Here is a 22,160-nt window from a genome sequence, read left to right on the forward strand (position 1 = left end):
ACAGTAAATAAGGAATTGTTACTAGTTCTTTATTTCAGGTGTTACAAGCGAGGGCAGAGTTACAGGAAAGTTACAAACTAGTTATCAACAGCTACAGCATTAACAGTAGTAACTAGGTGTAGCAAAACCCTTGTACCTTTTCCCTGCTACAGTGAGTGACTGCTCAGTAGACAAGAGCGGAGTGACATTGGTTCATACAATAAGAGTTGAAGTGTAACGAGCCAGTAATGACGACTTAAGAGAGTTGGCAGCACACAATGTGTCTTGTAAACAATATCATTGCAAAGGCGGTCATTAGATGATTAAAATTGAATTTGGAGTGGTGTTCAGTATATCTGGGATGCTGAAGTCACTGACAAGGTTTAGTATCGTTTTGTTTGCTGTTCGTTTCTCTTTTCCAACAAATGTTTCTGATCTTCACAAACACATGAAGGGCAAATGAAAGAGGTAAAACCTGAACGGTACAAGACTATATTATAGGATTTTGGATAATAAAAATATAACTAGTGTCTTGTTCAGTGAAATCAGAAACAATGCCTGAATTGTGTCCGTCTCCTCTGGAAATGAGGCAAGTGACATACTGTGTCTTTCGAATAAGTGTCGAAATCATACTGTCTCATTCGAATAAGTGTCGCAATCACACTGTGTAAGAGATTGAGTAGTTGAGCTGCATAGATGATCTGGACAGGTATAAAAATCATAGGAGGTTTTTTTTTTTTAATGTTATTTCATGTCCTCTACAAAGTACAAAACTAGATCTGATGATCTGTTCCTAAGCACCTTTCACTTTAGGAAAGAATCTAGCCTTTTCTCTATGTTGTCAAAAGAGTCCAGTCCCATGTAGTCAGCTTGGCCCTGTTCCCACTTCTGTTTCCGCTCCTGAGACGACATCTGAGGTGGAGGGGGATGATGGGATATGTGCATCTCAGCCACATCATCGTGAATATCACCCTGAGGGGGGAAAAAGAAAGCAAAAATCACAAACAATAAAGTAAATAAATTTAAAAATGTCTAAAGGCTATAAAATAACATCAGTAACGTTATAACAGATAAAGGATTTAATAACTTTAGTAATATATGGCAGTGGCACTACTGAGCAAACAACAAACTCAGTAGAACAAATCAGATGATTTTAAAATATGATAATTAGCATAACAATTCTGCATAAAAATTGGATTGCTTCATTATTTCTTTCCTGCACAGTAGGAGAAAGCAAATGTAGTGAAGTGAAACTACATAAGGCGTTTAGAGTTAGAAGTTTAAAGCAAAAAAAATAAATAATTTTTAAAAAGCGCATTCTTAGTCTCAGGATGCATTCACATTTACTGTTTATCAAATGTTCACAGGCAAAATCAAATATTTGAATAGGAATTCATGCAATCAGGAATTTCTCACAAGGAAAAAGATTTCTCCACTCAGAATTTGCAATGCGTTTCTGTTGGTCATGTGAATTTATGGTGTTGACCAACAGAAAGCAACGTTTAAAAGAAATTGTCTCAGTGTATCAAGTTAGTCTTTATAATCTTATAAAAATGTAATAAGCAGCATTCATTCACGTATACAATCCAATCAATTCCAAATGGATATAAATTAATTCCTTTTTTTTTTTTTACGTTAAATCACAATACTGGCCAAAAACTGTCTATACAATGATCACTGTGCCAGTCTCAGCAGCGGAGCTTACCTCTGTGCATCCGGAAAGGAAGATCTGGTCACCATATTCCTCCTTCATGAGGGGCAATACTGAAGAACAGAAAAGCTCCCACCATTGCATCAAGTAGTTGGGGTGCATGTCAGAAGCATCCTGGGACTGTCCCTTTATTTTTTTGCTTGTGGTGTCATAACTGTAATCCCACGGTTTGACTTTGCCAAGGAAATGAACAACTTTGGCATCATGGCCGTATCTAAGGGAATAAGGAATGATCAGATCGCAACCGGCAAAATGACAAGGATTCGGAAATCCCAAACTCTGGCCAACCGGAAGTGCTAAAGAGGGACCTGCCAGTTATAATACACATTTGTTCAACGCACTAATTTAATGTTGCTAAAAATTGCCTCCTAAACTTATTTTAATAAAGCCAAATGTTAGTCATCATGGGTATGTTAAGATCTTTGTCAGTTTGTGGTATATAGGTACAAACTGTGCATTTAAATTTGATCCTAATGGGAGCCTGACTAACCAGATAACAGAATGTGTTGCTAGTGGAAAAAAGATCATGTAACAAACTATTCAAAATGACATTTCGGCTCTGTGTATAGACCCTAAAATAGCCCCACTATTTTTGGAGGGCAGAATGTATTTGGAGGAAGTTGAAGTGCAAGGCCAGGAACAGAAAGGATTTCTGGTGCTGTGTTTCAATGTTGCTGTGTGATTGGGTTTTAGTTTGACCTTGGCACAGCTAATTACAAATACTTAACATCTGCAAGCAACCCTAACATTCATAAATTAAAAATAGAGAACAAATGAAGGCAACGTGAAGAACTAAGTAACCCATCTGCTCGAACACAAACTTCCAAAACCCTTTGAGAATTCTAGCATGTTAAATCTCACTCACTGCTTGAATGCTGGGAGATAGGTGTAGATGGCGATGCTGCTGAGGTTGTAGATGAAAGGAAGGTGTTTTGAAATATCTGCCGTGGCCCAATCACTGAAGAAGCTGTTGAGAACACCCTGATCCCCACCTGATGAAAACAAGACAAACAAAACGAATAAGAAATGGCACAGTCCTCAAGTCTAGGCAACGGTTCAGGCGCTCCACTGTGAAAAGTATGAAAAAATATTTACAGAATGTTGTAATATTCCCCAAATAGATGAAGCAATTAGAAGATTGCTTCAAGAGACACTTGCTTTGCTGTTTGCTTAACCTTGTTACTTGGTTTCTCAACAGGCATGTCAGCAAAGAAAAGTGACCTCAGTACAGCTGACCTCAGATTATCAGTGAACATGAGACTCATGTTACATATGAAAAGCACATGATGTCCTATACATGACTATGACTGAGAACATGTAAAAAAAAAAAAAGGATAGTTCAATCCCCTCACGTCATTCCAAACTCTTAGAACTTTAATTTCTCTGCAAAACACAAATGAAGACATTTTTAATGAAACCTTAAAGAATCCATATGAATTGAGTGGTTTAATCCAAGTCTACTGACAAGACCACTTTATATAATGAACAGATTTAACTAAGGTTTTTATTTACATGTAAAAATTGATCAATGCACATAAAATATGATAAACAGAAGCTCAAGCATGCTTGCTTGGATTAAACTGCTTGATTCATACCTTTTTTCCCCCTTTTACAATCTCTTCATGAACTTTTTGAAGCATCAAACGTTTCAGTTACATGCCATGGACTTTCAATGGTGAGACAATTCTCTCATGGTTCATTAAAAACCATCCTCATTTGTGTTTCAAAGACAAATGAAAGTTATATGGGTTTGGAACAACAAATTTCTTTTTTTAGGTGAACATCTCAGAAAATCTGAAAATATGAGTTCTGATGAGGAGCCATAGGCTGTTAGGCACTGTTACTGGGACTAATCAATCACACTACAAGAACCCTCTGAGTCTGTATGTTGTGCTATATATACATAGAGAGATAAAAACATGATGCAATTGTGTTTTTAAAAGCAGAGTGACTGCGATAAAACAGAAATATGACAGCCTCCAAGACCTTCAAAACAGAGGCCTGCTGATAACTTCTGAGGCTCATTTCTTTGTTCAAGATTAGGTCTCTAAATAAAGAGCAAACCATTAATTTGGGTTAGACATCAAAGCACAGAAACATTGACAAAGTGACAAATACAGCATCTTCAATAGTTTGCCACATAAATGCACTGGGATTGAGGTTTATCAGGTATATCATGATATATCATGTAATCAGGTATAAACTCTGAGGGTTCCTGAGTAGGGAAGTTAACAATTAATCGATGATCGATTAATTGTCGATAATACATTTAATCGATAAAACTTATCGATCGTCAATTAAGCAGGTTCATGGGCGTGCGTGCAGCTCAACCGCAAAACATGTAAAGCGAACGCAAATAGTTATGTTTGGGACCATTTTACACCTTCATCATGACTATAAGTTTTGGTGTGCAGTCGCAGCCTTTTGTTTTGTGCAAATGCAAGTTGTAATATTGTGTTTATTTTATGTAGGCCTATCCATATCTGATTTATCTCATATAGGATGCATTTGGTAAAGAATTAACGCTGTAGTAAAGCGTGATCAGCTTCAGCGTGCGCAGCTCAAACGGCAATGCACGACTAATAATGACGGGATTGTCATATTATATAACATTATAAAGAGAACAATATTGTAATAAAACATTGTGAATTATTTGGGTTTAGTTACCATGTTTCATTGCGTTGCTCCAGGAAGAGCGCGTCCACAACACATCATTCTGAATGGCACGCACGTAACTTAGTTCAAGTTCACTTGTGCATTTGCGTCATTTTGTGCAGATATAATTTATAATATCATGTTTATTTTGTATATATCTGATTAATCTCATATAGGATGCGTTTCTTTGAGTTAAATAACACGCTAGCAAAGTGCTCCATTTTACCGGTATTCATTCAGCACGCAGCTCAATTAGCAATGCACTACTAATAATAACTATGATTGGGACTGTCATATTACATAACATGAGAACACTTATTAAATCGTTGTGAATTCATTGGGTTTAGCTACCGTTTTCAACGCGTTGTCCCAGGAAGAGCGTACACATTCTAACAAGCATGCTTCTGAGGCGGCGTTGGTGACACGTTGTATTAGTCGTTATATTTGATTATTAAATAAGTCATTGAATTAAATGATCAATCACATCGAAACATTTTACAATCCTACTAGCCCTTTATTTATATTAAAAACCCACCTCATTCATTTGGTGAGGAACATCTCGTTTTGAGCTGCATTTGCAGACCCTGTCATGCTGTTGGCTATATGCCACTGCAGTGGACACAAATTGCAGTATTAAGGCTAACGATTAATCGATAAATTGATCGTTAATTGAAACGACAATCGATCATGGGAATTTGTGAAAACTGACATCCCTATTCCTGAGAGTCAAAAGCACAACCAAAAGTGATTTCACAAAGGTCTAGTAGGAGTCTCTCGTATAAGAGGCCTTTGTTTACTTCATCCCACACCGAGTTTAGGAATAACTCCCTCAGGTGGAGTGGTGCACCCAAAAAAAAGAAAAATCACAGAGCCACCTTGTGTTCAGCCTACATGACTGATAAAGAACTCAGTCATTGCCATGTTGAGCTCAAGTTTGCACAACTTTCACAGACCAAGGTTTAAATATCGTATAGCCTACAAGTTGTGCTGGAGGAGTGGGACCATTTTTTTCTAATGAATTCCTAAATATATGGTAAAGCTTATTTTACAAACCTCAATTTAAGTCCAGGAATATTAAAACACCCCCCATAGCTTCTTCAATAAATATAACAAGACTAAAGAGCGTCACTCACCATCAAAGCTGCCACTCTCTGAGCAGGCGGTGAGAAGCTTCCCATACGTCTCATTGGAGGGCCGGAAGACGAACACACCAGAGTTGAAGCAATCAGGCCAGCCGGGATCAGGTGCAGCAGAGAGCTCCTCTCTCTCAAATAACTCATCTATGTTAGACAAAACCTGGCGACAAGAGGGAACACTGTTAAAAAACCCTCAAAGACTTCATGAAAACATCACTACCAGCACTGAGAAGCAGCACTCACTAGAGTATCTGCATCCATAAACACGCATTTTGAGTATTCTGTAAGAGTCCAGCAGTGAAGTTTGGTGAAGGTGACGCCCAGGTCAGGCCTCTTCATCATGGCCAAGTGTGCAGTATCCCCACTGTCCAGCACATCCACCAGCCTGACCTCATCATAGACTTTACGAAGCACTGCTCTGAAATGTAGCACACAGAGCACAAAGTGAGGTTGACGGATCTATAGATAACACTCTGCACTGTGGACAAAGCAAAGCAGTTGAAAACCCATTTACTTGTGCTGTGCTAAAAAACACAGCAAACACTCTACCTGGAGGGTTCTGAGACATGGGGGCCAATCATGGCCACTAGTTTCCTCGATGTGTTGTGGTTCCTCAAGGACTTGCCAAGTACCAATGCTCCTTTGGCATAGTTGTCAGTTGTAGCAAGGGTGACAAAAGCCTGGTCTACATTAAACAAAAACACAATCATTACCATCACTTACGCATTCTCATATGTAATTTCTTTATATTGCATATTAAAAAAAATAGCCATTATCAACCTTATTTTAAAACTAAAGAGTGGGTGCAGCCATTTTTAACTTGGAAGTGTCTGACAAAGGCAGCCTGGCAAATTAATTTGTCTTAACTGTACAAACCGGTCTGTTATGCTGCTTAATGCAAACTAGTATTTGTTATATTATTTTAATTTATTATAAATCATCGTAGCCTAAATAGTTTTACCATTTACTGTGCTTTGTTATGCTTTGTGTTACTTAAAGTCGTCATGAAACGGAATTTGCGATTCTTTTCCTCATTATTGTGACATATCTGTACTGAAGCTAGTTTCTGCCTCGGAATAAGACAAAATATATAATATCGACTTTTTCATCTCACAATTCTGACATTTTCCCCCCTCACAATTTACAATTCTGAGCATTTGTCTGCTCGCGATTCTGACTTTTTTACTCACTTATTTTACTGACTTTTCTCAGAATTGTCAGTGAGATAAACTCGCAACTGCAAGTTATATAAACTACAATTCTGAGGGGGAAAAAGAATTGCAAATTTATATTCTGCATTTATGGGGGGAAAAAGTCATAAAGTCGCAATTACCTTTTTAAATTTTTTTTTATTCAGTGGCAGAAACAAGCTTTCATATGTCCGAATGAAATGGTTTCTCGAACAAGAAAAAAAAAAATTAGGGTGAGACTTGATTTTGTCCAATTGATTGGATCATTGTAGTTTGCTAGTGTTCTCATGACAGGTCGTCCCGCCCTCGAGCCCGTAAACAACACCAGAGGAGAGGAAAGGAGAGAGGAAAGTTATTTTGATTAAAGATTACAAGGGTATGTGAGTTAAATAATGACGTGCATCATGGATAAATTATGTATAAATACCGCAGGACGCCATTAAAAAAAAAGAAGAAAAAAAAAGACTTCCGTTTTTATTTAATTTCAACCTTAATGAATCGGAAGTCTTGCATTGAAAAAGATGAATACAACAGTTAAAATCCTTTGATTGGCCAAGCGTCATTGATCCAAGAGGGCTGATATAGCACTGGGACTTTGTTTTTATCACTCCTCTTGATAAAGAACTCGATTTTTTCAGACCAGCAAATGTGAGGATGCGGACTAAAACGGATTTTGAAAGTCACAGCGTACATGTTTTCATGACTTCCATCACTAGAAACCACAAAACCCGGAGTGGAGCTGGAAGATAACAGGACGTTTTGAGCTGAGGTGGAATTATATGTCGCGTCGCTGCACTCGTTTTGTATTTTGAACAGATGGCCAATGACTATTGCACAACAACAAGTTAATGTTAGCGTTAATTTAAAGACAACTTATGCACTAGCGCACGTTAGATAAACTGATTGCAATAACGTTACATCCGAGCGAGGGAAAACGCTCTTTTAGCACCGTATATTCGCTGTGTGATCGATAGCCTACTCTCTGTACGGTCATACTGAACTCACCCGGGATAGAAGTGACAAACTAACGGCAGCTCTTCCTGCATGACAGGCCAACGGCTGCACGCATACTGCGTACGAGAGGCGAATAGGCCATTTACGCAATATAGTAGACACTAAACTGTTTACATCGGCAAATATTACAGGACAACGCAGTCTACACAATGCTGAAATGAAATGTAAGCTCTAATATCCAACGAGTCCTGCGACCTCAGAAGCAGCGCGTGGTTAGGACTGCATGCCCAAACAGCTTTTAACTTGCGCAAACACAACTGTAATTTACTTCATTTTACCGGCATTGACGATATGTGACGTCCATAATGTTGCCTACCTGCCATGACTCATGTAACAGCTAGACCGAACCGGATGCAAGTCCACTGTTAGAAACGCTGGGAGAGAAGCAGTTGGCTACGTGTCTGATAGAGGATTTATACTAGTGACATGACTATACATGGTCACATGACCCCTGACAACAGACACGCCCCCCCACACTTACCACTCGCTTTTAACATTTCTGTTAAATACACTTCAAAACTCACATTTTTAAATATGTAATTTAAAGTGATAAAGGTTTTAGTTCGTGTTCAAATGCAGCTCTCTTTTGTCTCAGCAGTATCGTCTAATTTACTTCACAAACATTAAAAAATAAAATAATTTGAAGCCATCTAATGATTACAAAGCCTTGAATTAGTCATTAAATTGAGGATACTTTCATATATTTATTTTTGAACCACTTAACCTATACATTTTCAGACTCAAGTACATTATATAGAATAAAATATTGCAAAATGCCATTTATCAAAAGAATAAACAATTTTACAAACCATTTGAGCTTTTTTGGAGTAGCTACATTATGGTGGAAGAAAAATAAAACTTTTATCATAGATGATCATTTATATCAAGACAGTGATGGTAACCATGATAACACAGCAGACGTGAAAATGACTATATCCTGTTGGACCCCATGACAGTCTAATCCAGAGGTTTTCAAACTGGGGCCGGAGACCCCCAGGGGGCCACAAGGGAGTGATAAGGGGATACTGTGGAAAAGTTTAGACTAGAAAAGTAGTGCAAAAAATGTAAATAAAATCATATAAATAAATAAAATTACAGAATTTGGCATTATTGTGGTTTCATTTTCCTTTCTAAACACTGGTCTAATGTCATAGTGAATAGATTCATAGATAATTAATAGATTAGAAACATAAAACTATTGGTGTTACAGAATAAAATACTTGTGGGTAGAAAAGTTTTATACATATTTATATTTTTATTTATGTGTAAATTCTAAATAGATTAATTATCATTATACATGGGTCTTTACTGTACATGAATTATGAAGGATCATAAAAAACTTTGAAAACCCCTGAACTGATCAATAGATATGAGACGCAGGAACCAGGGTAATAGAGTACATGATTTCATCACATTGGTGAAACATAAAGGTATTTAAAATACACTTTTTCAGCTTTGATTGATGGGGAAAAAAATATATAGATTCAGCATTCAGCTTTGACAAAATGTTTACATAGACCAGCATGTCAGTAATGACAGTTTGCAGTGTATTTACACTGAACTTACACACTATAACCTAAAAGACAGAAAGATTAATCACTATATTTTGATCCCATTCCAGTATCAAGTGACAGAACACAATAAACAAGAGTTATCTTCTGAATTGAATCAATGAGTTTAAAAGAGATTCATTCCCTTCTTGTTTCCCTGGTTCTCTCATGTGGCTTTAGGTAGCGAGGTTTTAATGACGGAGAGGTGGAAAGACTCCGTGGTTCGATACGAGAGAGAGCTCATCTTGGAACTGAGGGGGGGGTGAGAGGCCACAGAAGTCGAGGAACACCTCAACAGCTTCAGCAAGTTCTTGCGAAAGTTCTTCCCAACAAAACCGTACAGGATTGGGTTCATACAGCTGTTGAAAAAGGCAATGCAAATGGTGAACGGCATTCCGGTGTCAATGATCTCAGTGACATCGCAGCTGGTGATCACTTTCAGCAGAAGAAGCATGTCCATGAAGTTGAAGATCTGATGCGGTGCCCAGCAAAGGAAAAACGACAGCACAGCGGCGGCCAGCATGCTCAAGACCTCGTCCCCGTTCGATCTCGAATTCCTCTGAATGTCCCGTGCTTTGAGCAGAGCCCGACCGATTAGGCAGTAGCACGTGAGGATGATGGTGATAGGCAGAAGGAACCCAAGAACACTCTTCATCAGACTGAGAGTTGCCAGCACATTGTGAAGATCTTTGTCTAGGATGCCACATACATTGACAGTGACATTGATATTCTGGATTAAGTGGGTTTTACGGATAAGGGCTGTGGGCAGGCTTAAAAGAAAAGCAACTACCCAAACCAAGATGCACGTCACACGGGCGTAGACCACCGTACGGCACCGCCGGGACCGGACGGGATGAACGATCGCCAGATACCGGTCAATGCTGAGAGCGGTGAGGAAAAAAATACTAGTATATAGATTAAAGAGAACCATACCAGCAATGACTTTACATAGGAAGCTTCCAAAAAGCCACTTGTAGCCTGTCGCGGTGTATATGGCCCAAATGGGCAGGGTTAGGAGGAAAGTCAAGTCTGACACGGCTAAGTTCAAAACAAATATGTTGGCAACAGTCTTCAGTTTCAAACAGAAATAGATGACAGCGACTACCAGGCTGTTGCCTACAATTCCGATAATAAAGTTGCAGCTGTAGACTATGGGGATGAACGTGAAGATGAATTTGTGGTTCCCGGTCATGTTACAAGCGAGATTGAGTCCCAAATTACGGTTGGCAGTAATGTTGTCCATTTTGTAGATTTATTTTCACAGCCTAAAGAGTTGCATCACTAAAGGAGCCCTGTAAGAACAGAGTGGATAAAGATGGTTAATATGGTAAAAATGTTCCATGCATTTTCTCAACAGGTTTTTTTTAATCCATTTGGAAGGTGCCATACTTACAACAAACACCAGATGTCTCTCTACTAATATTATTTAATACGGGCCCCTGAATAAAAGTGAGGTGTTTTTTCCTCCTCCATATGAGCTCCATATTCTCCTATATTATACTCTATGAGCCATAAATCTTGATGTATGAAATATGATATTCAAAATCAAACACATGCAAACATTTCTTTTTTCTGTTTTAGATTGTTATTTAGATTTTGTCTAAATGTTCAAAAACTTAATTAGATTTTTTGATAGGCTATTATTTAATGTCAGATATACAGACAGATATATGGATGGACGGACAGATAGATATATTTCATGTCAGATAGATAGATAGATAGATAGATAGATAGATAGATAGATAGATAGATAGATAGATAGATAGATAGATAGATAGATAGATAGATAGATAGATAGATAGAGTTAAGGCTGGTCACCCTCTCAAAGCTGCTCCCACAACTGTACCATAATGGGAAGGCATCAGGCTGCTTCTTTTGGGTGAACTTCTGACCTCTCCGAAAGGTCAAGCATGTGTTTCTAGCTGGTTTTCTCTTACGAACGCTAGATTCTCACCATCACAAAGGGAAGAGCAACATATTTTTTTTATTTTCAGATTTTATCTCTTCTTCCAGCAAGCATGCTTAGACATTCGAAATGGCTTCATATACAGTATATTGATATATTGAATACGGCATGTCTATTGTATGCTGTATGTATCATGAATAATTGTATCATGAATAACTGGTTTAAAGAAAACCTTTTTTTTCTGGAATAACCCATCAAGGCAAATTCTTGGTAAGCGTAACTTACTCGGCCAATAAAACTGAAATTTAAAATTGCTCTGCTCAAGCTGTTTCTTCACTGGTTTCGTAATAAGACAAGCCACATATTATGTAAGCAGATGCAGGCGTGCTCCCAAGGGAGTCAACAACCAATAACAGAAGACATTGCATTCCAAGGTTCATGTCTTTTGAATCACTCAATCTATTTTAATATGCTTATCAGACATCCGCTATTGCTCCGGAAGTTATGGCTAATAGAATACTGTAATTAATTATACTGATAAGAGATCTTTGTTTTTGTTTTTGTTTAATTTTTTGTATTTTGGTTGTCTAAGAAAATCTTTGTCCTCCCTACAATGATGGATATGATCCGCCCTGTTAACAAAATGAGTGGAGGAAAGTTTATGCATTCAAACTGTGACGGAGTAACAATAACATTAAAGTCCTCTGAAACTGTACTATACTTACATTAACAGAGAATCTTAATGTGCTGAGCTGAACACATGAAACACTGTCATTGACATCAATGGTGGGTTTGTAGTTGGAAAGGTACTGTATATGACCAGACAGACAACAGAGCACACACACACACACACACACACACACACACACACACACACGCACAAACATTAGATACTGCTTTATAGTTAAAAAAAAAATGCTATGAAACATTTACTGTGTGTTATCTGAGATTATGTGTAAAACATAATCTGAAATGCATGTTCTTTGTTACCTCACAAGCTTACTCATCTATTTGGGTTCTGTGATTGAAGGTGATAATTAGAAATATAATAACATAAAAAAGTAGATAAAAAAACGGCAATTTTTTACCTTTAGTGAACGTGACATCCAAGCGGCTCCATCAGTTCCAAAATTTAGCGTTTGGCTTTAAGAGATCCGTCCTGACTCTCGGTCATGACAGAGTGCCCGGTGCATTTCCTCTACGCCCCTCTTATACCTCTCCCATAGTCCTACAACTACACCAGGGACCCACAGCGGGGGCCGGATACGTCCATGGTCATAGAAGCAAAAAGTGGGGGTGAGAGAGAGACAGAGAGAGACCCTTGAGGGCAGAGACAGATTTTCCCATGATTTGTTTGGACACCTTTTTCTCTTAAACATGAAATGTTCTGTTCTCTTTCCACACACTTGTAAACAAAATTTCTTCAATGGATTGTTTGGCAAAAAGCCTCAACATTAGCATATGACACATTAAATTATTATCCACATAACAAAAAAGGTACAAACTGGTATAGCGCGGCAGCATGGGCATTTACATAATTCATTCTGACGGCTCTATATTAATGCATTTTATCAGGGCGAGGTATTAAACCTGTGAAATGAACAACTTAATATATAAATGGCCTTCTGTGAATACTAAAGCAAGCTCACAGTCAGTAGCTGAATAATATTGCATTCAGCCACTTTCATAAAGAATGAGGAAAACAACTTGGACATTATGTTGATGTCTATTGTGAAAGAGGCCAAGCAGGAAAAGAGTGATTCAGTCATATTACATGTTGCAGACAGAATCAAATAAGGTATAAATATTATTTCAATGTTTTTGAATAGCACTTTTCGCATTATAACACACTATATTTTCCAAAGCACATGAAGCCATGGACATTTTTCAAATAGTTTCTTTTAAGTACGAGTTTAAAACTATGTACTTTTTTTTAGTGACTGTCTGCTTTTAATCTTTCCCTCATTTTTTGAGGCCTCTGGGGACTGGCCTCTGGTGCCTATTTTACTATGAACTCCCAAGGGTAATTCCAACTGCTTCATCATTGGTGTTTTCACTATTCAGCTGCAGGCCTTTCATCTCTTCCCTTAAACAGTCAAAGTGGCTAGCACTAAAGGTCTTGCGCACAAACAAAACTTAGTGATGTCATGGCTAAAAGCAATTAAATTGTGAGAGAGTTGCTTTATGATTTCTCAATGTTATGAGAAACATAACTAAGAACATGCTAATCTGTTCCACTTATGATGCAGCTATTTTGTACCAGAAATGCTGTAGAATGGAAACTTAACATTCAGAGCATCGGGAGACTTTCTCTCTAATGTTTGGACAAAAAAATAACAATACTAGATGTAACTAGAGGTGGCTCTAAATGGTAGACAGTAAATAATTGAGAACATAATAGAATTTTGATCAGGGTTTTTTTTCTGCAAAAAAAAAAAAAAAAAAAAAGTGACAATAAATATGGTCAGTTTAACAGTGACACAAAAGGACTGCCCAGAGACAGAGAGTGTGCGGTGCATAAGTTTAATGGTAAGTGGATTACTTGTTGCTGCATCAATAGAAGGCTAATTCAATACACTCATGTGCTCAAAAGTTAATGTTGCCTTCAGGGAGCAATGTGGATGCTGATGTCTGCAGTTCCCCTGCCACTATTAAGGATATTTATTCTTCCTGTTTGTTTGGGTAAATGTTAAAGAGCACATCTCTATTAATCAGAATTCTGTTGATATAGTAATCAGAATTATGTTGATATTAAATATTGCATCTATTGTAAATGTAGTCTTTATATCATAAAACAAGGGATAATGCAACACATTCTCATACCCAAATCGTCACTTTCTCGTCACTTTCTGACATTCGTCAATATCTGACGCACAAAGCACCCTTTAGCGTCCATATGAGACGCTTCGGTTATGGGTAGGTTTAGGCGTCATGTAACTGACGCTTTCGAAAGTTCGTCAATATCCGACGCACAAAGCACCCTTAGCGTCAATATGAGACGCTTCGGTTATGGGTAGGTTTAGGTCTGTGGTAGGGTTATGCGTCTCATATGGACGCTAAAGGGTGCTTTGTGCGTCGGATATTGACGAATGTCAGAAAGTGACGAGAAAGTGACGATTTGGGTATGAGAATGCGTTGGATAATGTACAATCAGACTGACTGTACATTTATCTTGCTGACTAAACAACTACTCACCAAATGAATAAATAAGTGGGCATGAAATATTCAATCGTAGGCCTACTTGTATATTTAAGGAAAAATTGTTTGTTACAATGTACAAAACAGAAAGTTGTGTCTAGCCTAGTCTAGTTCTACTTGTTTCTGGGGAGATAAGCAACTAACTATATGGATGACGAGACAACTATGCCGTGATTGACCAATCAGAATCAAGTAGTGCAAAGAGCCGCGTAATAATGCTAAACAAAGACGTATAACCTTCCGACTAATTAAATGCAATCTCAGATGAAAACACAATGTACAAAACAGAAAGTTGTGTCTAGCCTAGTCTAGTTCTACTTGTTTCTGGGGAGATAAGCAACTAACTATATGGATGACGAGACAACTATGCCGTGATTGACCAATCAGAATCAAGTAGTGCAAAGAGCCGCGTAATAATGCTAAACAAAGACGTATAACCTTCCGACTAATTTACATTTATGCATTTGGCAGACGCTTTTATCCAAAGCGACTTACATTGTATTCAAGGTACACATTTTACATTTTGTCAGTTCTTGCTTTCCCTGGGAATCGAACCCATGACCTTGGCGTTGCTAGCGCCAACGCTCTACTGTTTGAGTTACAGGAAAGCTTTTTGCAATCTCAGATGAAAACACTGTGGTTTTGAGATTTTTTAAATGATATATAATAGTCTAAAACTCACAGCTCTGATTCCCATGCAGATTTACCCTGGAGAGTGCCACAGTTTGTCCACACCTAAATCAACATGGCCATCCCGTGGCGAAGCAAAAACCAAACACACCAACAAACCCTTAGGGACTTTTAAAGTTTGTTTGCATAGATATTTGAGATTTTCATGTTGTCTCCCAAAAATACATTTGTCCTCCTGATGGTGCGAAGAAACAAATATGTAATATTTTACATAGAATGTAGGTGTTGGATTTTTTCTTCTCAACTTAAACTACAGTGAGGGAGTAGGCCTAATATGAAAAGAAGTAAAAGTCTAACCAATCTCTAGTCTAGAGGCAAACAAGAATGTTTAGCTAAATTATTATTATTATTATTATTCAGACTATTTACAATAACCAATATATAAAATATTTGCCGTTGTTTTCTTCAATGCCAGGATGTTAATTTGTCATACATGTCCTTGACATAACAACATGAGTCAGTCTTGGAGTCGCAACCTTTGCCCTCTGCTGCCACTGCTGATGTGAGTCACATACATGAGAAAATCCTGGATGACAATACTGTACCAAAGACTGCCACTGTGGAGCAAGGACATAGTGGTTCTCATGGAGGTACACAATATAAAGTCTAATGCAGACTTGGCAAGCACTGCATTATCTACTTAGGCCTATTGTTTTGGCTACTGCTCACATGCATTCCCCTCATGCAGTCTAGCCTTTGATATGCCTTGTGGCTCTTCTGTCAACACCAACTGAAGGATCCTGATGAAGAGCAGAGCCTCACTGCCCAGAATATCTCTGCCAATCACCCTATTCCTCGAGAAAAGTCATGAGAGAATATTACACACAAAAAAAATGCCAAATATATAAGCTGAGTCATGACGATACTTGTAAACACATCAATCGCCCTTCTCAGGCTTTTAACTGCCCAGAGAAAAAAAATTATTGCTGAAAAGTTGCTCAGGGGACCTTGTGAATGTTTGTGAATGATCATTGTTTCAATTAGTTTTTCCCCAACAATTCCACATAAAATAAAAGATTAGATTTAAAAAAAAGAAATACATTAAGCATATACACAAATTTTTTTCATTACACAAGATATAATAAAAATTCTAAAAAATAGAAGATGCATGTATGAGTAAAAGTATCTTGTTGGGAGGAGAAGTCGAAGACTTAAATGGATAGTTCACCCAAAAATTCTAATTCTGCTGTTACTTACTGACTGAACACAAAATATCATATTTTAAAGAATGTTGGTAATCAAACAGTTGACGGTAGCCATTGACTTCCATGTAGGAAAAAAAATACTATGGAAGTCAATGGGGCCCATGAACTCAACATTCTTCAAAATATCTTCTTTTGAGTTCAACAGAAGAAAGAAACTCATACAGGTTTGGAACAACATGAGGGTGAGTATGACTAAATTTTCATTTTTGTGTGAACTATCCCTTTAAGCAAAAGTTTCCATTAGCTGTGTATTTATCTCTTTGGTGTCTTGCAAAAAACAAAAATACATATATTAAAAAGATTCTCCTATCTGGGGAAGTTAATCAAGTTTCAGTCTATCTGGAGCAGACTACACAACACGATCTCATGAAAGTGCGTATCTATAGCACGAATGATATTTCTCGTATCATTTATACGCCAAAAAGAGTTTTTGCGTTCAAATGATACGCACTGTAAACCCCTTGCGTAGGATTAGGGGTGAGGAGGGCGTGCGTATTACACGCCATAAAGTGCGTATCATATGTACGGAAAAACTCGTTTTGGCGTATAAATGATACGAGAAATATCATTCGTGCTATAGATACGCACTTTCACTACACGTTATTGTTACTAACATTAGGGCATCGTTGTTATTGTCCTATTGTAATTATGTTAAAGTCACCATGAAATCATAATGGACAATTCTTGTTTTTTATGGAATATTGCAGCATTTGTTAAAAAATTGTTTATCATTCATTTAATTTACTTCATGTCCTCGTAATCAAAATAACTTCCCCTCACTCTTGCAGTGACATCTCTTTTCTGATGTTGTTTACTGGCGTGAGGTGAACTGTCACTCACATGACATCACAGCAACAGCAAATCAAAACCATCCAATCGGTTTCTGATGGACAAAATCAAGTCACATCCTACATTTTTTCTTGTTTGAGAAGCCGTTTCACTCAGAAATACATCACAATATAGGGAAGAAAAGATGATTGCATCTTCTGTTTTATGCCAACTTTAACATACTAAATTTTCATTTGAAATTCATCTATGTAGCCTACACTAGTTATGTGGAATATGGAGGCTGCGCTGACTGAACATACAGACTTCAAAGAACATCCTGAAAAGCAGATGAGATGGACTGAGCTGGATTTACCCCAGTTATGATTTGTCTTAATTATTCTTTGTAACATTATCCTTTCATGTTTATTTTTTTCCAGTCATTCTGAATTTATTCCTATCATCATCCCATTTTTATTTTCATCCTTAAAGAATAAAATATAAGTTTTTGTAATAAAAAAAAAAAAAATGTAATTAAAGTTTTTGTAATTAAATGATATGGTTAGCGGTTTCTTGTTCAAACGATCTCTAACTATGTGAAAACGCAAAGAAGGGAATCACCAGGAAGGTTTATTTTAGAACAAGTACATGGTTTTATTTTCTCAGTCTGTATTGTCATTGTGAATTACCATAAATATGAGGAAATTAAAAAAGCCTCAAAGCCCAGGAGTCGCCCACGCATAACTGTTTGGGGGATTGAGAGCACAACAAGCTGACCAGTGTTTGACTCGACAAGACAAACAGAATGTTTATTTATTTTCCCTCTAGTCCAGTTCAGCTCTAAAACAGAAGCTGCCACTTGAAGTCATACTGTAATTTATTACGTGACCATGATAGAAAACATGATAGTTTTGTTTCTGTTGTCAAGTCAGGTTTATATCATCTACTGTAGAACAGCTGGCTTTTACTTCAGGCAAGCCATAACGTACAGTAGGCTACTACAAACAATATGATGTTCATCTGACGTCATGATTTACATTCAGCAGAGAAGCCTCCACCTGCCAGTGCTCTTTATCACGTACACTCATCGGTCACCATCAGGAAAGCGCAGCAGCCCTGCATGCCCTGCTGTTACTGTAACCAAATCAAGCTCACTAATGGATGTCTAAACCGTATGGAGAAGAGGGCCTGCCTGAGGCTTCAAACAGACTTTCAATTACTTCTGCACTGGTTACTTATGTCTTTTGATCGTTATCACAGCTGTCAGGTTCGTCACCACACAGAAGCACCTTTGACTGGAGACTACATCAGTGCACACTGTTACAATGTTATATTATGTGGGTTGCTTTTCCAAAGGCTAACCTCAATTAGGCAAACATGACATATGGATGTAATTGTTTGAAATTGAATTCAAATTTTACCATGTTAAAAAAAAACAATTAGATTTAATGACTGGTCTAACCATCAAGATTAAAAGTAATTAAAATATACATATATATCATGTCAAGAATTAAAAATGTTTTTTTGGTTACTCTGTTTGACCTTAATAAAAAAAGTGCCTTTTCATAAAAGTCAAAGACTTTCATTTTTTATGATATTGATACACAGTCATGTGGGTCTAAAGAGGTGTTATTTTAATGATTTTTTCTTGATTTTCTTGTCACATGGCAAAATAATGACTTCCTCAATTTTGGTTATGCCACACTGACTTTTTTTTTTTTTTTTTTACCAAACAGTTGCATTACATTTTTAAGCACAATCACCTTAGCTGGAAGTCATTTCAACTTAAATTATATTAAACTGGCTTTAAAAAAAAATAAGTTGCATCTTGTATAACTTAAAGTTGAAAATTGCTTAACTTATTTTGAGTTAATGTTAAAAACATATGCCATCATGGCATATTTTTTTACATTGTATATTGTATAGCCTATAGGTGATTTCACCAAGTGCAACATGTTGATCCTGGAACAACATTCCAAACAACCAATCATATTTGAGGGACAAGTTTACAGTTTATGTCAAGTTCAGGCTTACGTGCCTCTACATCAGTGTTATTCACCTATCATTTCCCTTTGATTTTAGGGTTACGTTATGGGTAGGGTTAGATTTAGAGATGGGGATGGGGTCTGGACTAAATTTTCAGACCGGAATGTTGCTCCAGAATAATCAAAAATATGTTGACCAGGAACATAATGTACTTGGTAAAATCAGTGGTTTTATCAAAACTCTCATATTATTTATAATACAGTGAGAAGTAAATTTTCTCTATTATCTTTTTCTGTCCAGCGCTTTGAAAGTGCTCTATAAATAAAGTAGAGTTTAGCTGAGTTGAGAATTACTGATAACCTAATATTTTGATTTTGCAAATAAATAAATAAATCACACTACACATGATCAATGATCATGATCAGTCCTTTGCCTCATTATAATATTAGGATAAAAAAAAAAAGGTAAAATGCCTGTATTGACATGTAACAGTCATATATATAAGCTCAGTAGTGCAAGTTTTACATCCGAGATCATCTCTATTTCAGCCAGGTTTGAAATAATGTTTGATCCTTTCTGTCATAGCAAGAACTGTCTCACTTCTGCCACCATGTGGCTCCCTGTATGTCAACAGTTTTACAAGTCAAGACAAGACAAGTTTCTAACAAACTTTCAATTCTAACAAACTTTTCTTAACAGTAACCATATAGTGAACACATTAACATCTGCACTGATGATGTAGAGTGTGATTTTAAGAGCTATAGTGCTCAGGAAACACTCAAGGGAAAAACACCAATCAATGAAGTATGCAAATGGCATATGAACATTATTAGAGCATCTGAAGGCCCGTCATACTGCTGGAAATGAGAAATGCATGCAGGTATTTCTGACAGCTGCACATTGAAATGACAGGTGCCGCTTTAACTATTCGGTCCAGTGGGAGAACCTTTCAAATGAGAATCGCTGGGGATCACTCTCAAAAATGATTTTTTATCGTGTTATAGTCCCGCGACCCTGCAGAGGATAAAGCGGTTTGGAGAATGGATCATGGATGTAGCAACTGCACTTAATATGTAATTTTTGAACTGATAATACACATTCATACAGCATGTTAACTACATGTGAGCAGTTACACCGAATAGTTAAGAATCATTATTATAGGCTAGACTACTGGACCTTATAGGACCTAATCACAATCTTGTTTCAATTCTACAAACAATAATTATTCTACCGCACAGGAATTGAAATTTAAGTTCAGTTTAAATTAAATGTAGCCTGATACTAATGTATTAGATGCTTTTATCCACAGAGAGATTAGCTGTGATGGTTAGCTTGGTCTAATCAACACAATTACGGGTGATTTATTCTGTCTAGGTGAACAGAACACGTTTTCCAGAATCACCCTCAATAATGTTGTGAGCAGCACTTTAACAATCCAATTTACCTTTTGCTATAAGCTGTGTCATTTACAATGCTCTTAATTGTGCCTAATCAAAAATGTTCTGAATGAAACTGAATTGTGCCTTTTCATGTTTTATTACAATTGAAGAGAACCTGATCACTTTACAAGACAACAACAAAGTTGCGATGATTCTGCATTAAAACATGTTCGACACTTGTGTTTAGAGTTTTAGCTACTGACGGGTCACACATTTAGTTCATGACAAATATTAATCACATGCTGTAACTGTGACGTGCAACTTATAAGATTCTAACATGCAAACTGTTTTTAGTTGTCAAAGATGATGCTTTAATATTTTATTTCACTTACTATACACAGGGAAAAACTGATCTAACATTTCATGTAATTTTACAGTAAAATAATGTTAAATGTACGGTTTTTTGGAAGTAAAAAAGAACAAATCATCAATAATTTACAGTGAAAAAAGCTGTAAACTGACATTCCCAGAATTCACCGTGTGACAGCTCACATTTGATGTTCATTTAAATAATTGTGTTTATAATTATGTTTCAGTATCAGTTTAATCTTTTGTTAAATTAATGTTTATTGAATTATTTGTGTCATTTGTGTTACCGTGATGGTGTTTAGTATTTGTGAGCATGACACTGTGTGCATATATTAGTCTTCTATAAATGTAATATTTACCTCAGCTACTTGTCATGACCTGTGATTCTTCATGTAGCTTCCTCTTTACCACCAGTGTTATTATGGTGGATATCAGTATATGTTAAAAGTACTAAATAGATTTTAGTAGCACCATAGACTTGCTAATTTGCTCAATTTCATTGCTGCATAATCAATCAAATTACAGTAATTGTTTTTCTCTGTGTACATTATTAAATTATATAATTATTATAATATATAATTATTCATCAGGTGTGGAACGCCATTTTTTCACGTTAACACTTATTTCTGGAAAAAAATGGATATAAAAAAAAAAAAAAAACTTTTTTGTACTAGAGCACACCTTAAAATATTATTTGAAAAAGGCTGGATCTCTATAGCTGGTCACATAGCTGTAGTTGTGAGTGGATTCCATGACTGGCAGATGGACCTGCAGTGATGAAAAAGAGATAGAAAAGATAGAAATGCAAAGAGAAAGTTAAAGTATTTCTAACTTATTAAAATAATATATCATACAGTTATTGAATCAAAGTACATTTTATATTTTCTGTCAGCACAATTTGGATCGAAAAATAGGTTGTGTAAAACCACTTATATAAACTTATAAGAAGAACTTAGAAGTTATAATTTACCTTTGTGTGTTTTCTGAGGGAGCTGGCATGAGAGTATGATTTACTGCAGTACATGCAAATGTATTGTTTGTGAGGTGAGTGGACACGTATGTGCTTTTGTTTATCGCTGCTGTTTGCAAAACGCCTTTCGCAAGCCTCAAAAGGGCACCTGAAAGGTTTTTCACCTGGAACAAAAGAAGATTTGAAAAATGATATCATGAAAATTAAAATCCCTTCATGCAACATCAACGAAAATATGGTAAAAAAAAAAAAAAAGCAGCAATAACAAATAAAGCGTCACCTGTATGTGTCCTTTCATGAATTTTCAGGTTTTCTGCCCGTGCAAACTCTCTTCCACATCCGAAGGAGCACTGAAAGGGCTTTTCACCTGTGTGGACTCTCAGGTGATTGATCAGTTTGTACTTGGCCTTGAATGGATTCCTTTGACGGGAACAATCTTCCCATAAACATATGTAAC

General features: G+C 36.8%; 2 protein-coding genes across 7 annotated transcripts; both read right to left on the reverse strand.

The window, feature by feature from the left end:
- Positions 1-13: 13 nt before the first annotated feature.
- On the reverse strand, positions 14-8,138 carry gyg1a (glycogenin 1a). Its single transcript, XM_084121056.1, has 7 exons — positions 8,002-8,138; positions 6,031-6,166; positions 5,725-5,899; positions 5,479-5,641; positions 2,556-2,682; positions 1,685-1,904; positions 14-951 (listed from the first exon to the last, which is right to left on the reverse strand). The coding sequence occupies exons 1-7, from the start codon at positions 8,006-8,008 to the stop codon at positions 784-786; spliced, it is 996 nt and encodes a 331-aa protein (XP_083977182.1). The 5' UTR covers positions 8,009-8,138; the 3' UTR covers positions 14-783.
- Positions 8,139-8,369: 231 nt separating this feature from the next.
- Positions 8,370-12,356, reverse strand: agtr1 (angiotensin II receptor type 1). Of its 6 annotated transcripts, none has more exons than XM_084121049.1 (4): positions 12,230-12,356; positions 11,867-11,950; positions 11,082-11,177; positions 8,926-10,527 (listed from the first exon to the last, which is right to left on the reverse strand). In XM_084121049.1, exon 4 carries the CDS (start codon positions 10,476-10,478, stop codon positions 9,402-9,404), a length of 1,077 nt encoding a protein of 358 aa, XP_083977175.1. In that variant the 5' UTR covers positions 10,479-10,527; positions 11,082-11,177; positions 11,867-11,950; positions 12,230-12,356; the 3' UTR covers positions 8,926-9,401. The 6 variants fall into 6 exon arrangements, with proteins under 6 accessions (XP_083977178.1, XP_083977175.1, XP_083977177.1 ...); XM_084121051.1 differs by having other exon boundaries at positions 8,932-10,527; positions 11,082-11,184; XM_084121050.1 differs by lacking the exon at positions 11,082-11,177 and having other exon boundaries at positions 8,932-10,527.
- Positions 12,357-22,160: the final 9,804 nt, after the last annotated feature.

Source organism: Abramis brama (genome assembly GCF_963993115.1).
Source record: "Abramis brama genome assembly, chromosome: 7".
Taxonomy (NCBI): domain Eukaryota; kingdom Metazoa; phylum Chordata; class Actinopteri; order Cypriniformes; family Leuciscidae; genus Abramis; species Abramis brama.